Genomic DNA, 15,735 nt, shown 5'->3' on the forward strand with positions numbered 1-15,735 from the left:
CCCTGCCACCCCTATATTGCCCCTTCCCACCCTCCCCATTGGTAACCACTAGTTTGGTCTCTGTGTCTGTGAGTCTGCTACTTTTATTATATTTATTAGTTTGTTGTATTTTTTAGATTCCACATATAAGCTATATCATACAGTATTTATCTTTCTCCGACTTATTTCACTTAGCATAATGCCCTCCAAGTCCATCCATGTTGCTGCAAATGGCAAAATTTCATTCATTTTTTTGGCTGACTAGTATTCCATTGTTTGTGTGGGTATGTGTGTATGTGTGTGTGTGTGTGTGTGTGTGTGTGTGTGTGTGTGTATATATATATATATATATATATATATATATATATACACACACCACAGCTTCTTTATCTATTTATCTGTTGATGGACTCTTAGGTTGTTTCCATGTCTTAGAAATTGTAAATAATGCTGCTGTGAATATTCGGTACATGTATCTTTCCAAATTAGTGTTTTTGTTTTTTTCAGGTATATACCCAGGAGTGGAATTGCTGGGTCATAGTTTTAGTTTTTTGAGAAACCCCCCTACTGTTTTCCACAGTGGCTGCACCAATATACATTCCCACCAACAGTGTACAAGGGTTCCCTTTTCTCCACATCCTTGCCAATATTTGTTATTTGTAAACTTTTTGATAATAGCCATTCTGACAGGTGTGAGGTGATATCTCATTGTGGTTTTGATTTGCATTTCCCTGATGATTAGTGATGTTGAAGGTTTCCTTAATTTAGAAAATCTCTTTTATACTCCTAGCTCCAGCAACACTACAAAGAACAAAACAAAATTCCCTTCTCTTAATACTACATTAAACATATCCTTTATCAAATGAGTTAATTTATATAAAATGTATAGGACAATATCTGGCACATAGTAAAAATACATGTGTCAGTTAATATCATCATTTTTATCATCACTACTATTTTTTTTTTTAACCACAGCACTTTTTAGACACCTATTCTCTTCAAGAATGTAAGGGAATGGGTTGAAGGAATTGTACACAGAGATGTTAGTTACCATTTAGGAGTTTGCCCTGGTAAGGGACAAGGTAACAAAAGACATGCTTAGAAATAATGATAGTATTTAACATTTTAAAATATTAAATGCTTAGAAAGAATTTAAGGCTAGATACTGTGTATCTGAACAGTACATCTTATTTTCTCATTATATTGAACATGACAGTCTAGTGAAATGGGAGTGAGGTAAAGAAAAATATTAAGGTATATATTTTTAAAATGAAATTATAGACGTGCTTTAAGAATTTTAGTGAAGCGTTTTGAGATAATAGATGATTTCTTGATACTATAGGCAACAATTCTAATATTGGTAGAATGTACTAATAGAAATGAAACATTAGAGAATATGCATTTAGAATAAATAATTTAAAAATCTTATTTTTGCATCATCCTCAATGGTGAAAAACTGAAAGCATTTCCACTAAGATCAGGAACAAGACAAGGTTGCCCACTCTCACCACTCTTTTTTTTTTTTTTTTTTGTGGTACGCGGGCCTCTCACTGCTGTGGCCTCTCCCGTTGCGGAGCACAGGCTCCGGACGCGCAGGCTCAGCGGCCATGGCTCGCGGGCCCAGCCGCTCCGCGGCATGTGGGATCCTCCCAGACCGGGGCACGAACCCACGTCCCCTGCATCGGCAGGCGGACTCTCAACCACTGCGCCACCAGGGAAGCCCCTCACCACTCTTAATCAACATAGTTTTGGAAGTTTTAGCCACAGCAATCAGAGAAGAAAAGGAAATAAAAGGAATCCAAATCGGAAAAGAAGTAAAGCTGTCACTGTTTGCAGATGACATGATACTATACATAGAGAATCCTAAAGATGCTACCAGAAAACTACTAGAGCTTATCAATGAATTTGGTAAAGTAGCAGGATACAAAATTAATGCACAGAAATCTCTGGCATTCCTATATACTAATGATGAAAAATCTGAAAGTGAAATCAAGAAAACACTCCCATTTACCATTGCAACTAAAAGAATAAAATATCTAGGAATAAACCTACCTAAGGAGACGAAAGACCTGTATGCAGAAAATTATAAGACACTGATGAAAGAAATTAAAGATGATACAAATAGATGGAGAGATATACCATGTTCCTGGATGGGAAGAATCAACATTGTGAAAATGACTCTACTACCCAAAGCAATCTACAGATTCAATGCAATCCCTATCAAACTACCCCTGGCATTTTTCACAGAACTAGAACAAAAAATTTCGCAATTTGTATGGAAACACAAAAGACCCCGAATAGCCAAAGCAATCTTGAGAACGAAAAAAGGAGCTGGAGGAATCAGGCTCCCTGACTTCAGACTATACTACAAAGCTACAGTAATCAAGACAGTATGGTACTGGCGCAAAAACAGAAAGATAGATCAATGGAACAGGATAGAAAGCCCAGAGATAAACCCACGTACATATGGACACCTCATCTTTGATAAAGGTGGCAGGAATGTACAGTGGAGAAAGGACAGCCTCTTCAATAAGTGGTGCTGGGAAAACTAGACAGCTACATGTAAAAGTATGAGATTAGATCATTCCCTAACACCATACACAAAAATAAGCTCAAAATGGATTGAAGACCTAAATGTAAGGCCAGAAACTATCAAACTCTTAGAGAAAAACATAGGCAGAACACTCTATGACATAAATCACAGCAAGATCCTTTTTGACCCACCTCCTAGAGTAATGGAAATAAAAACAAAAATAAACAAATGGGACCTAATGAAACTTCAAAGCTTTTGCATAGCAAAGGAAACCATAATCAAGACCAAAAGACAACCCTCAGAATGGGAGAAAACATTTGCAAATGAAGCAACTGACAAAGGATTAATCTCCAAAATTTACAAGCAGCTCATGCAGCTGAATAACAAAAAAACAAACAACCCAATCCAAAAATGGGCAGAAGACCTAAATAGACATTTCTCCAAAGAAGATATACAGAATGCCAACAAACACATGAAAGAATGCTCAACATCATTAATCATTAGAGAAATGCAAATCAAAACTACAATGAGGTATCATCTCACACCAGTCAGAATGGCCATCATCAAAAAATCTAGAAACAATAAATGCTGGAGAGGGTGTGGAGAAAAGGGAACACTCTTGCACTGCTGATGGGAATGTGAATTGGTTCAGCCACTATGGAGAACAGTATGAAGGTTCCTTAAAAAACTACAAATAGAATTACCATATGACCCAGCAATCCCACTACTGGGCATATACCCTGAGAAAACCAAAATTCAAAAAGAGTCATGTACCAAAATGTTCATTGCAGCTCTATTTACAATAGCCCGGAGATGGAAACAACCTAAGCGCCCATCATCGGATGAATGGATAAAGAAGATGTGGCACATATATACAATGGAATATTACTCAGCCTTAAAAAGAAATGAAATTGAGCTATTTGTAATGAGATGGATAGACCTAGAGTCTGTCATACAGAGTGAAGTAAGTCAGAAAGAAAAAGACAAATACCGTATGCTAACACATATATATGGAATTTAAGGGAAAAAAAAAATGTCATGAAGAACCTAGGGTTAAGACAGGAATAAAGACGCAGACCTACTGGGGATCGGACTTGAGGATACGGGGAGGGGGAAGGGTGAGCTTTGACAGGGCGAGAGAGAGTCATGGACATATACACACTAACAAACGTAGTAAGGTAGATAGCTAGGGGGAAGCAGCCGCAAGGCACAGGGATATTAGCTCGGTGCTTTGTGACAGCCTGGAGGGGTGGGGTAGGGAGAGTGGGAGGGAGGGAGACACAAGAGGGAAGACATATGGGAACATATGTATATGTATAACTGATTCACTTTGTTATAAAGCAGAAACTAACACACCATTGTAAAGCAATTATACCCCAATAAAGATGTTTAAAAAAAATCCTATTTTTGGCAAGATCAGATATTAATCTATAATATTTTGTTTTAAAATTTGGTAATTAACTATTGGGTTGGCCAAAAGTTTCGTTCATTTTTTTTCCGTAAGATGACTCTAGTAGCACTTAGTCGTCTTTAACTTCATTTGAAGCAGTTTTGTTAGATTGTATGTGACAGCTGTCATATCACCATGCATTTAAAAAAAGACATCAAAATTGGTGAATTTTTGTGTAGCCATTTTAATATTGAAGATGGAAGAAAAAAGCATTTTCAGTCTGTTATGCTTTATTATTTCAAGAAAGGTAAAAAAGCAACTGAAACACACAAAAAGATTTGTGCAGAGTATGGAGAAGGTGCTGTGACTGATCGAACATGTCAAAAGTGGTTTGCGAAGTTTCATGCTGGAGATTTCTCGCTGGACGGTGCTCCGCGGTCGGGTAGACCAGCTGAAGTTGATAGAGATCAAATTGAGACATTAATTGAGAACAATCAACGTTAGACCAGGAGGGAGATAGCCAACATATCAAAATACCCAAATCAAGCATTGAAAATCATTTGCACCAGCTTGGTTATGTTAATCGCTTTGATGTTTGGGTTCCTTATAAATTAAGTGGAAAAAACATTCTTGACTGTACTTCCGCATGCGATTCTCTTCTTAAATGTAATGAAAACATTCTGTTTTTAAAACAAATTGTGACGGGCAATGAAAAGTGGATACTGTACAATAATGTGGAATGGAAGAGATCATGGGGCAAGTGAAATGAACCAACACCAACCACACCAAAGTCTGGTCTTCATCCAAAGAAGGTGATGTGTATATGGTGGGATTGGAAGTGAGTCCTCTATTATGAGCTCCTTCGAGAAAACCAAATGATTAATTCCAACAGTACTGCTCCCAGTTAGACCAACTGAAAGCAGCACTCAACAAAAAGCGTCAGGAATTGTTAATTAGCATTTTGTTATTAGTAAACAGAAAATGCATTATCTCCCATCAGGATAACACAAGACTGCATGTTTCTTTGATGACCAGGCAAAAACTGTTACAGCTTAGCTGGGAAGTTCTGATTCATCTGCCATATTCACCAGGCGTTGCACCTTTGGATTTCCATTTACTTTGGTCTTTACAAAATTCTCTTAATGGAAAAAATTTCAGTTCCCTGGAAGACTGTAAAAGGTACCTGGAACAGTTCTTTGCTCAAAAAGCTAAAAAGTTTTGGGAAGATGGAATTATGAAGTTGCCTGAAAAATGGCAGAAGGTAGTGGAACAAAAGGGTGAATATGTTGTTCAATAACGTTCTTCGTGAAAATGAAAAATGTGTCTTTTATTTTTCCTTAAAAACCGAAGGCACTTTTTTGCCAACCCAATATTTAAAGGCCAAGCAAGGGCACTAACAGATCGAGTCAACAGTTTATGTAATTTAAATCTTTACATGATTTAAAATATCTGAATTCTTGAAAATCGTCTGCAGAGCTCTAAAGCATTCTTTTCTGGCTTAGATTTGTTTTGGAAGCCAGTAATATCACTTTTAACTTATGGTTCATTATATCCATTAAATTGTCAGATTGTCTTTTTTGTTTCTATTTTAGTGAAATAGAAAAATCTGGTACTGTTCCTATAGCCAAGCCAAGTGAAACTGAGCAATCTGAAACTGATTGTGATGTTGGTGAGGCCCTTGATGCAAATGCTCCAGTTGACCAGCCTTCCTTTGTCAGTCCACCTGAAAGGTGGGTGTGAGCAGTTGTTTGCCCTTTGTATGGTTCTGTAATAAACAGCAGTGTCACGTTTGAGTAGACTTTGGTGCATGCTTAATTCCACTTTATGGCTGAGAGGAAACTGATCCATTTGTACTCCTTTCTTGGTTTACTTTGTACACATGTACACTTATAATAGTTTAGATTGCATATACTCGTTATTCAGCTAAAATTTGTTTATTTAATATGCCTTTTGCTTTCAAATAGCCTTGTCAGCCAGCACATAGAAAATGTGTCATCTTTGCATGCTAAAGGAAAGATAACAAAATCGGAATTTGAATCAAAAGTTTCATCAAGTGATCAGGGTGGTGGTGACCCAAAATCTGCATTGAATGCTTCAGATAATTTAAAAAGTGAGGTAGGTAAATAACTTGCACTATATCCTACTTTATTATACAATGCATTTTTGTTATTAGCTAATCTTGTAATTTGCTGTCCGTATTTGCCGTAAAGTCAGGGGATCAGTAGTTAGTGATGAATGTGGCACTGAGGTGAACTGTGCTCCCAGATAGCAAGTGGTTACTTCACAGAACTACTGCCAGTATACTGTTTATACATAGTGTTGTCCCAAGTATGAACTCTCTTGGGTTATATTTAATTATAAAGGTTTTTTGCCACCATTGATTATTTGATAACCAGATACATAAAGTCCTTATTTAGGCAGTTAAGAGAGCTATATAGAAGTTATGATTGTTAAGTATCTTCAGAATAAAAATTTAACTCAATAATACAAGATTAAATTTAGTCTCTTCAACCAGAATTATTTTAAAGGGACATTTTACCCTTTGTTATTTGTGTGCAGAATACAACTAGACCAGCTTATATTAAAGAATATGGTTCTTAAAATAAAGACAGGGCTCATTCCTGTGTAGCAGTTTTACTTTCTTTTCTTCTTTCGAGTTCTACTTTGACTTCACGTAGAGGCCAGCACAGAACTTCCTGAAGAAATGTTGACAGAGAAGTCTGCTCCCTTCAGCTAAGAAATAGCTAAATAAAAGAGATGAAGGCCACTCTATGCACTTCAAAACGCGTAGAATCAGAGTATTTTAAAATACTGAGTACCACATCCACATTTATTTCTTTATAATTTGGATCTTCTGTTCTCCACCTTTTCTTTCACATATTTTCTGTGAATCTGCACTCATAACTAACTAAACTTCATTCTGGAGACTTTACTATCATTGGGCCAGCTGTTTATTTGATGTCTTTTATAAATATAGAAGGTCCCCATTTCCTAGTCCAACATCTTGAAGGAAGTAATTTTCCCAGTGAAACCAAATCAAGCATGTGTTACAGTTCAGTTGTCAAATACCACAGGCATAAATAAAATTAGACAAACATTACAAAAATGTCTTCTTTGAGCTATTTAAGTATCAAATGTAAAATTCAAGCATGGCAGCCAGTTTTGTCCAAGATTTGCTTGTTCTCCTTAACCATTTGCAGCAGTGTCTTGCAGATCCTTGAGATAACAGGGATAAACTCTCTCCTACTCACACAAACTTAACAGGGCAGAATTATTCTGAACTGGATAGTATACAAAACTACTGGACACTTTATAATATGCTCATTATCTGACAATTTTTCTGGAATATTAAGTTATTTAGGAGGTAATTAATGCAGTTAAAAATTCCACTCTTTTGCCTGTTACAATGCTTTACAAAGTAATTTTATTGTATTGTTTAGTTCTCTTATTTGTTGCTAAGAGGCGATAGTGATTGCTCTGCCTGAGTCTCACAGAGTGTGTGTACGTTCTTATGTATTTCTTTTAGTATTTGGGCTTTACTCTTAAGTATCTCAACTATATTAATTTTTATAAATAATTGTTTATTTTCTCATTCAAACTAGATTTTTGTTATTTAATTTTTAAATTAAATTAGTATAATGCTACTTCTTTAATTTTATTTTCTGCTATGTATTTTTTTAATAGCCACATACTTTATTTGATAAGTTAGTGTGTTCTGTAAAACGCTCCGACGTGGAGGTTGTATAGGAACCAATTTGCTAATAAGTCTTCCTAAAGGGAGATAATAGGTATTTGTATTGATGTATTACACTAATACACTAATTAGTATTAGTACTCGAAAATGTGCCCTAATACAGCAAATATATACTGTATGAGATTTGTGCTGTTTACCAAAGTACGCTGTCTAAATAGATGTTTTGTACACTTCTCAAGGTACTGTTAATAAGTACATTATGTGTTGTTTTAGGAGTACAGAAATAATTTAAAAATGGAATGAACATCATTGCATACATTCTTCCAATTAAGAAAAAAATTACAGATTGAATTTTATGCCCTTCCCAGTTACATTTCTTCTCTCCACTTCAGATATAACCATTGTCTTGAATTTGGTGTTTTTTACATTGGTAGAGCATGTTTTTTAACTTTTACCAAATATGCATTGCTACAAACAATACATACTATTATTTGGCATATTTTGAAACAATGTAAAATGGTATCGTTCTTGTCTTAAGTATCATTTTACTCAACATTGTTTTTGAGTTTTGTCTATTCATTGTTCAATTCTACCACAATTTATTCTTCAATTAATGGATATTTAGATTGTTTCTAATTTTTTTGATGTTATCCATAGTGCTGCAGTAAGTATCCTTATGCATATTTTCTTAGGCACATATGTGTGTTTTCACTGATATTTATACATAGGAGTGGAATTATTGGGTCATAGGGTATGCATATCTTTTACTTTAGCAGTCTAATAAGATGTACCATGGCTCAATAGGCTGTCACACTTTAACCTCAGATTAGTATAATTTATTTAGTATCTTTAGCTTTCCTTTGCATTCCCTGATTATACTGAGTGAACATTTTGTATTTTCTCTTTGCTTAGTTTATTGTTATTCCTTTACTCTCCCCCATTATTGATTTGTAGGCAGTCTTTATAGTTGGTAATAATTGTTTGTTGGCTGAATGTGTTGCAGGTATTTATTTCTGTCTCTGGCTATTTGAACCATGTGGTTTATGGTCTTTTGATATATTTAATTTTTAAATTATAATCTATCCAAATGTATCAGCCTTCTTAAAAATGATTTCTTTCTTCATCTTGTTGAATCCTTTTATAACCTGAATCATGAAGATGTTTTTCTGTACTTTCTTTAAGCTTTGCTTTTCACATTTAGGTTTTCATATCCACCGTAAAATTTTTATATAAATGGTACTTCTTTTTATTTTAATTTTTATTGGAGTATAATTGACTTACAATGTTGTATTACTTTTTGCTGTATAGCAAAGTGAATCAATTATACATATATCAACTCTTTTTTAGATTATTTTCCCATATAGGTCATTATAGAGTATTTAGAGTTCCCTCTGCTATACACTAGGTCTTTATTAGTTATGTAAATGGTACTTCTTGTTAAGGATTTTGTAGAAACAATATATGACATGTAAAATTAGTTAGCTTCCTTTATTGTATATATTAATGTAGATTTTAAGATGGATGCATTAAAATTATAGTATTTGTACAGTTTTTGTATGGGTAATTTTTGGCTTACGATATTATATAGGTTTTTTTTACAGCCTGTGCTAATATTGCTAACATGTGAAGGGATTCATCCTGTGGTGCTTAGGTAGAAGATTTTAATTCTTCGAAGAGAAACTCAACTTTTAAGTTAAACCAAAACTTTTCTTTTTACATTTTTTGTTTTTGTTTTCAAAATACTATCCTTCATTATAAAATTGGACTTCTATTTGACAGAAACATTTGTATTTACTATTATAATTTATTAATCTGTTTTCTCTATATTCTTTGAAATCTGAAATCTGTTTATTTTTGACATTTCTGTCAGAGTTCTGATTATACAAAACCAGGAGAAATTGACCCTGCATCTGTAACAAATCCCAAAGATCCAGAAGATATACCAACATTTGATGAATGGAAAAAGAAAGTTATGGAGGTAGAAAAAGAAAAAAGTAAGGAAGCACTGTGACTCTTTTTTTCTTTTTTTTAAAGAGACTGGTTTAAATATGTAGTTCTCTTTTTAATTGGTAAAACAAAGTAACATTTTTGAAAACTTTTTAAAGGTGAAACTTACCAAGATACCTTTGATTACCCACATGTAATTTACCTGTGCGTATGTCTTAATCCTGATGAAAATCCATTATTGTAAATTATTAAATGAGGCTAAAATAAAGTAGGCAGAGCAGTGATTTTTCATCTCAGTTTATAAGAGGAAAGTTGAGGCATGGAAAGTTCTGAGTCATAAAGCTTTAAACCGTAAACAGAATTGAACTAAATTATTATACTCTTTTTGTTGTAAATTAAATCTCAGAGTTAAAAATTATTATGATTGGGATTAGAGATAGAAGGATAGCATTCGTCCTTAATAGAATAAAATGTATATGCAAAAAGTTTTGATTTTCATGGATAAGCTTCATTTTGTGAATTGTACTAGGCATAAATCGAGTAATGTGGATTTTTGTAGTTAATTTGTTTATTAGGGATATTTTAAAGTTACTGAGCTGAAACATTTTGATTTTCATGTGGGTTTTTAAAATTAAAACATTAATTTTATTAAGTATTTAAAGTATTTGAATTTTATTAAGTGTTTAAAGTATTTAAAGCATTAAAACCTGTTCTCTAGATGGCAGCCTGTTGCTCTTGAGATTGTTTGCTCTGGGTATTTTCAATCATAATCATCATATATATATGTTCATAATAAGGTTTGTCTGCAGGTCAGTCAATGCATCCATCTTCTAATGGAGGTCTACATGCCACAAAAAAGGTCCAGAAAAATCGAAATAATTATGCTTCAGTAGAATGTGGTGCCAAAATTTTGGCAGCTAACCCAGAAGCCAAGGTACTGAAGTGTAAAATTCTTCTGTACATATAGAAAACTAGTGACTTTATTAAATGTAAGCAGTGGTTTCCTGGGAACTGTATTTTAACATGAGCTATTTTCCTAATCCACTAATAAATGCAGGATTATGCTTTTAAAGACATTTTCTTGCATGGATTCTTAGTGTATTGGTTGATACATTGCACCCTATTTTTGTTTTTTCTTTTTAAAGACAATTTTTTTAGAGCAGTTAGAGGTTCACAGCAAAATAGAGAGGAAAGTACAGAGATTTCTCATATACCCCCTGTCCCCATGCCTGTTAGCCTCCTCCATCATCAACATCTCCCACCAGAATGGTACATTTGTTACAGTTAATGAACTTATATTGACACACCTGAAGTCCATAGTTTACATTAGGGTTCACTCTTAAACATTCTGTGGTTTTGGACAAATGTATAATGACATGTATCTACCATTATAGTATCATACAGAGTATTTTTACTACTCTAAAAATCCTCTGTGCTCTGCCTATTCACTGCTTCCTTCCCCCAACTTTTGGGAACCACTGATCTTTTTACTATCTCCCTAGTGTTATCTTTTCCAGAATGTCATATAGCTGGAATCATACCATACGCAGCTTTTTCAGATTGGCTTCTTTCACTTATTAGTGTGCATGTTAGATTCATCCATGTCTTTTCATGGCTTGATACCTCATTTCTTTTTAGTGTTGCATAATATTCCGTTGTCTGGATGTACCACAGTTTATCCATTCACCTACTGAAGGACATACACTCTGTTTTTAAACTTTTAAAACCTGTGTGAAATTTACAGAAGGAAACAGCTAATAGAAAAATAATTTTTCCCCTATAGTAACAGACATTTAATTTTAAATGTCTTGTTATAAGGCTAACTTAGCACAGTATAGACAAAACTTATAAATTTTAGCTACTTTTATGCTTTCTTCCCAAAGTGAATGTTTGAGTCTTAGCTGTATTTTAAGATCTAAAAATATAGAAAACCTAGAAAGCTTGATAGTTGAAATAAATCTTTTTCTTTAAGTAATTTATTCCCTTCCCCCTTTCTAAAAATAGAGCACATCTGCTATTCTTATAGAAAATATGGATCTTTATATGTTGAATCCCTGCAGCACTAAAATTTGGTAAGTAATATAAAATTTAATAAAGTGTACTCTATACATGTATTATATTCAGCTTTTATTTTGGGATTAGATTGATTTGTTCATATAGTCACTTAATAAGCATTTATGATTGGTTGGTGCTGGTACTGTACTTACCTTAGGTCCTGGGGTACAAAATTGAAGACAAAAATGTCTTTCCTTTTAAGGACGACGTCACACAAAAAAATTGACAGATCTAGTTCAACAGTTTTCAAATGGTATAAAAAGTACTGCTGCAAAGATATTATAGGAAAAGAGATGATATATCACTGCAGAAGAGGATGAGCTTGCTAGAAGAGGTAGTTCATGAGCTGAATCTTGAATTCCTTGAATTTATAGGAAGTCACAGATGAGGGAGGCAGAGGTATTCAGGAACTATAAGAATAAGGGGATAGCACTAAAAGGAGCATATTTCTGGGCAACTATGAAGTAGAAGCAACCTGAAGAAGTTATTTTAGTGATTACAAGAATAGAGGTACAATTAAAGTAATCATGGAAGATGAGACAGCAGAGTCAGTTTAGCAATAACCAGGCCATTCCATGCTACACATACCCAGCTTAAAAGTTTCTGAAGTTTATCTTAAAGACCGTGGAGCGTAGTGTTTGTTTTAAGTAAGGAAATGACATGACCTCACTGGCATTTTAGGAAGGCTTATCCTTAAAAGATGGCCTACAGCATAATGCCGTTGGAAGCAGGGAAACCAGTTAGGAACCTGTTGTCATAGCTCAGGTGAGAAATGAGGGCTTTAATTAAGACATTGGCAATTTGGATAAAGAAGAGAGGGGAATCTGAAAATTTTGTATAGCAGATAAAATTGACAGCTCTTGGTTAGTAATTGGATGTGAAGAGAGAGGCATCTGTTAATCTCCCTTGATTTTGGCTTCCCTGCTTGGATCTATGATTCTGCCATTAACTAAGAATATAGGCAAAGGAACCGATTTATGTGGGAAATAAATTGATATACCAACAATTTTATTAGATTACTTGATTTCATTGATCAAAAGCAGCTGTTTTAAAAAAGAATTGAGGTAAATCACCACCATCAAATTGAGTAACTTATATGATATATATATACATTTTTTTAATTTAAAGAGAAACTCTTTAAAGATAATGCTTATTCTTTTCTACTTTTGGTTTTCACTCCTTTTGTTAATATACATATTTAAGTTCAGTTTGAAAATTAACACCAAGCTATTTAAGAGTATTAAGGGATAATATTAAAAAACTTAATTTTCCCATATGCCATTTGGCCTGGAAACTGAATTTGAGGAAATAGTTATCTGAGATCATAATCAAAATGTTATTTTTTGGCTTTTGTTTTTGTTTGTAAAAGCCCCTGTAGTCAGTAACAACTCAGCTTTTATGCTCTAAAATTTTGTATTTTAAGCAGAGACATGCTGGGATGAAGTTATATGAAGCAATCATTTTGTTTTATTCTGGTTTACAGAATAAGTGATCATAGCTATCCGTTTTTTTGTTTTTTTTTTTTTTGCGGTACGCGGGCCTCTCACTGTTGTAGCCTCTCCCGTTGCGGAGCACAGGCTCCGGACGCGCAGGCTCAGTGGCCATGGCTCACGGGCCCAGCTGCTCCGCGGCATGTGGGATCTTCCCGGACCGGGGCACGAACCCATGTCCCCTGCATCGGCAGGTGGACTCCCAACCACTGCGCCACCAGGGAAGCCCTGTATTTTAACGTTTTTGCAGACAGCATGTATTCGTGTATATGTGTTTACTGTATATTTTACTTTTTGCTCATCCATTTATGCGTCTTTTCATTGTATAATTTAAAAACCTCAGAACACCTTTACTGATTTCACCTGATTTGATTGGGTTGACCCACCTAAGGTATATTAAGACCACACAGTCTTATTATAGCTTTGTAAATCCTGATATCTGGTAGAATAAGTTTATACCTCATCTTCAGATGTATCTTCACTATTTTTGTCCCTTTGTTTTTTCTTTTAAATTTTAGAATCATCTTGTTGAATTCTAAAAAAAGAATCATGCTGGCATTTTTATTGACATTGTATCAAATGTCTAGATGAATTTCAGGATAATTGCCATTTTAGGATTTTGAGCCTTCTTGTTCATTTGATAGTTTGTCCATTTGTTCATTCATTCGTTTGTTCCTTCTTTCATTCTTTCTATGTTTATTGAGCACCTGTTATGTGAGGTTGCTGATACTAGAAATAACATTGTTTCACCAATTAGGCTGAGATCCTAGAAAGGTGTCAATCCCTAATCACTAATGAGATTGAACATATTTTCATGCACCAGTTTTTCCTGTAAATAATGCTGCTATGAACATTGGGGTGCACGTATTGTATCTTTTCAAATTAATGTTCTCATTTTCTTCAGTTTTATACCCAGCAGTGGAATTGCTGGATCTTATGGTAGTTTTATTTTTAATGTTTCGAAGAACCTCCATACTGTTTTACATAGTGGCTGCATCAATTTACAGTGTACTAGGTTTCCCGCCAACAGTGTACTAGGGTTCCCTTTTATCCACATCCTTGCCAACGTTTGTTATTTGTAGACTTTTCAGTGGTAGCCATTCTGACATATGTGAGGTGATATCTCATCGTGGTTTTGATTTGCATTTTTTGATGGTTAGCTATGTTGATCATTTTTCATGTGCCTGTTGGCCATCTGTATATATTCTTGGGAAAATGTCTATTCAAGTCTTCTGCCCATTTTTAACACATTTTTGACCAGAGGCGTATTATGGCCACAGGCGTTAGTTTCTGCAAAAATCCCCCGGTCAGTAATGTGTTGGGCTTCCCTGGTTGCACAGTGGTTAAGAGTCCACCTGCCAGTGCAGGGGACACGGGTTCGAGCCGTGGTCCGGGAAGATCCCACCTGCCACGGAGCAGCTGAGCCCGTGCGCCACAACTACTGAGCCTGAGCTCTAGAGCCCATGCTCTGCAACAAGAGAAGCCACCGCAATGAGAAGCCTGCACACCACAACGAGGAGTAGCCCCCACTCACCACAACTAGAGAAAGCCCGCTTGCAGCAACAAAGACCCAACACAGCCAAAAAATAAAAATAAAAATAAATAAATAAAATAATGTGTTAAACTGGGTTCTTTGTTTTCTTTGATATTGAGTTGTATGAGTTGTTTATAAATTCTGGATATTAACCCCTTATCGGTCATCATTTGCAAATTTTTTCTCCCATTCCGTAGGTTGTCTTTTTGTTTTGTTGATGGTTTCCTTTGCTGTGCTAAAGCTTTTAAGTTTACTTTTGCTTTTCTTTTGCCTTAGGAGACAGATCCAAAAAAATAGTCCTGTGATTTATGTCAGAGTGTTTTGCCTATGTTCTTTTCTAGGAGGTCTGTGGTTTCAGGTCTTATTACATTTAGGTCTTTAATCCATTTGAGTTTACTTTTGTATATGGTGTGAGGAAATGTTCTGATCTCATTTTTCTTACATTTAGCTGTCCAGTTTTTCCAGCACCACTTATTGAAGAGACTGTCTTTTCTCCATTGTATATTCTTGTCTTCATTGTCATGGATTAATTGACCATAAGTACATGGGTTTATTTCTGGGCTCTCCATCCTGTTCCATTGATCTGTTGTCTGTTTTTGTGTCAGTACCATGCTGTTTTGATTACTGTTGGTTTGTAGTATAATCTGAAGTCAGGGAGCATGATATCTCCAGCTTTGTTCGTTTTTCTCAAGATTCAGTGTTTGGAACTCAACTGTAAAACCTTCCAGGCCTCTGGGAAGATGTTAATTTTAAATTAAATTAAGTATGTGATTTCAAAAATAAATATTTAGTACAGTCACATGGCTCAAACCCAAAAAAGTATTTAAAAGAGGTAGGGGAGTTACAGTGAGAAATATACTTCCAGTCTGTCATCTATCTTCCTATTCAGTGTTAAATTTTTAGGTATCTTTTTAGTTTCTTTATGCAAAAAATTAGAGATTTTTATTTATCTCTCACTTTTCACAGTAGCATATTATACTATCTCACCTTGAATTAAGTTTTAACTTAAAAATATCTGGTCATGTTTCTGTTTCACTCATATAAAACTTTCTCATTTTTTTTTTTGATAGCTGCATGAAAATCCATTATATGATTGTACCAAGATTTAACTAGT

At 34.7% G+C, this 15,735-nt stretch overlaps 1 protein-coding gene across 7 annotated transcripts in view; it reads left to right on the plus strand.

Moving 5' to 3' along the window:
- The window catches only part of SUCO (SUN domain containing ossification factor), an 80,486-nt gene that overhangs the window by 25,250 nt on the left and 39,501 nt on the right, over positions 1 to 15,735 (plus strand). For 4 of the 7 annotated variants that reach the window (XM_032634034.1, XM_032634043.1, XM_032634059.1 and 1 more), the window contains 5 exons: positions 5,494 to 5,631; positions 5,866 to 6,016; positions 9,466 to 9,589; positions 10,352 to 10,476; positions 11,547 to 11,614. In XM_032634034.1, the coding sequence (XP_032489925.1) occupies positions 5,494 to 5,631; positions 5,866 to 6,016; positions 9,466 to 9,589; positions 10,352 to 10,476; positions 11,547 to 11,614 (606 nt within the window). Of the gene's footprint in view, positions 1 to 5,493; positions 5,632 to 5,865; positions 6,017 to 9,465; positions 9,590 to 10,339; positions 10,477 to 11,546; positions 11,615 to 15,735 lie in introns of all 7 variants that reach the window. The other 3 variants (XM_032634017.1, XM_032634026.1, XM_032634050.1) reach the window with 1 other exon arrangement.

The sequence above is a fragment of the Phocoena sinus genome, chromosome 1, assembly GCF_008692025.1.
Source record: "Phocoena sinus isolate mPhoSin1 chromosome 1, mPhoSin1.pri, whole genome shotgun sequence".
Classification (NCBI taxonomy): Eukaryota; Metazoa; Chordata; class Mammalia; order Artiodactyla; family Phocoenidae; genus Phocoena; species Phocoena sinus.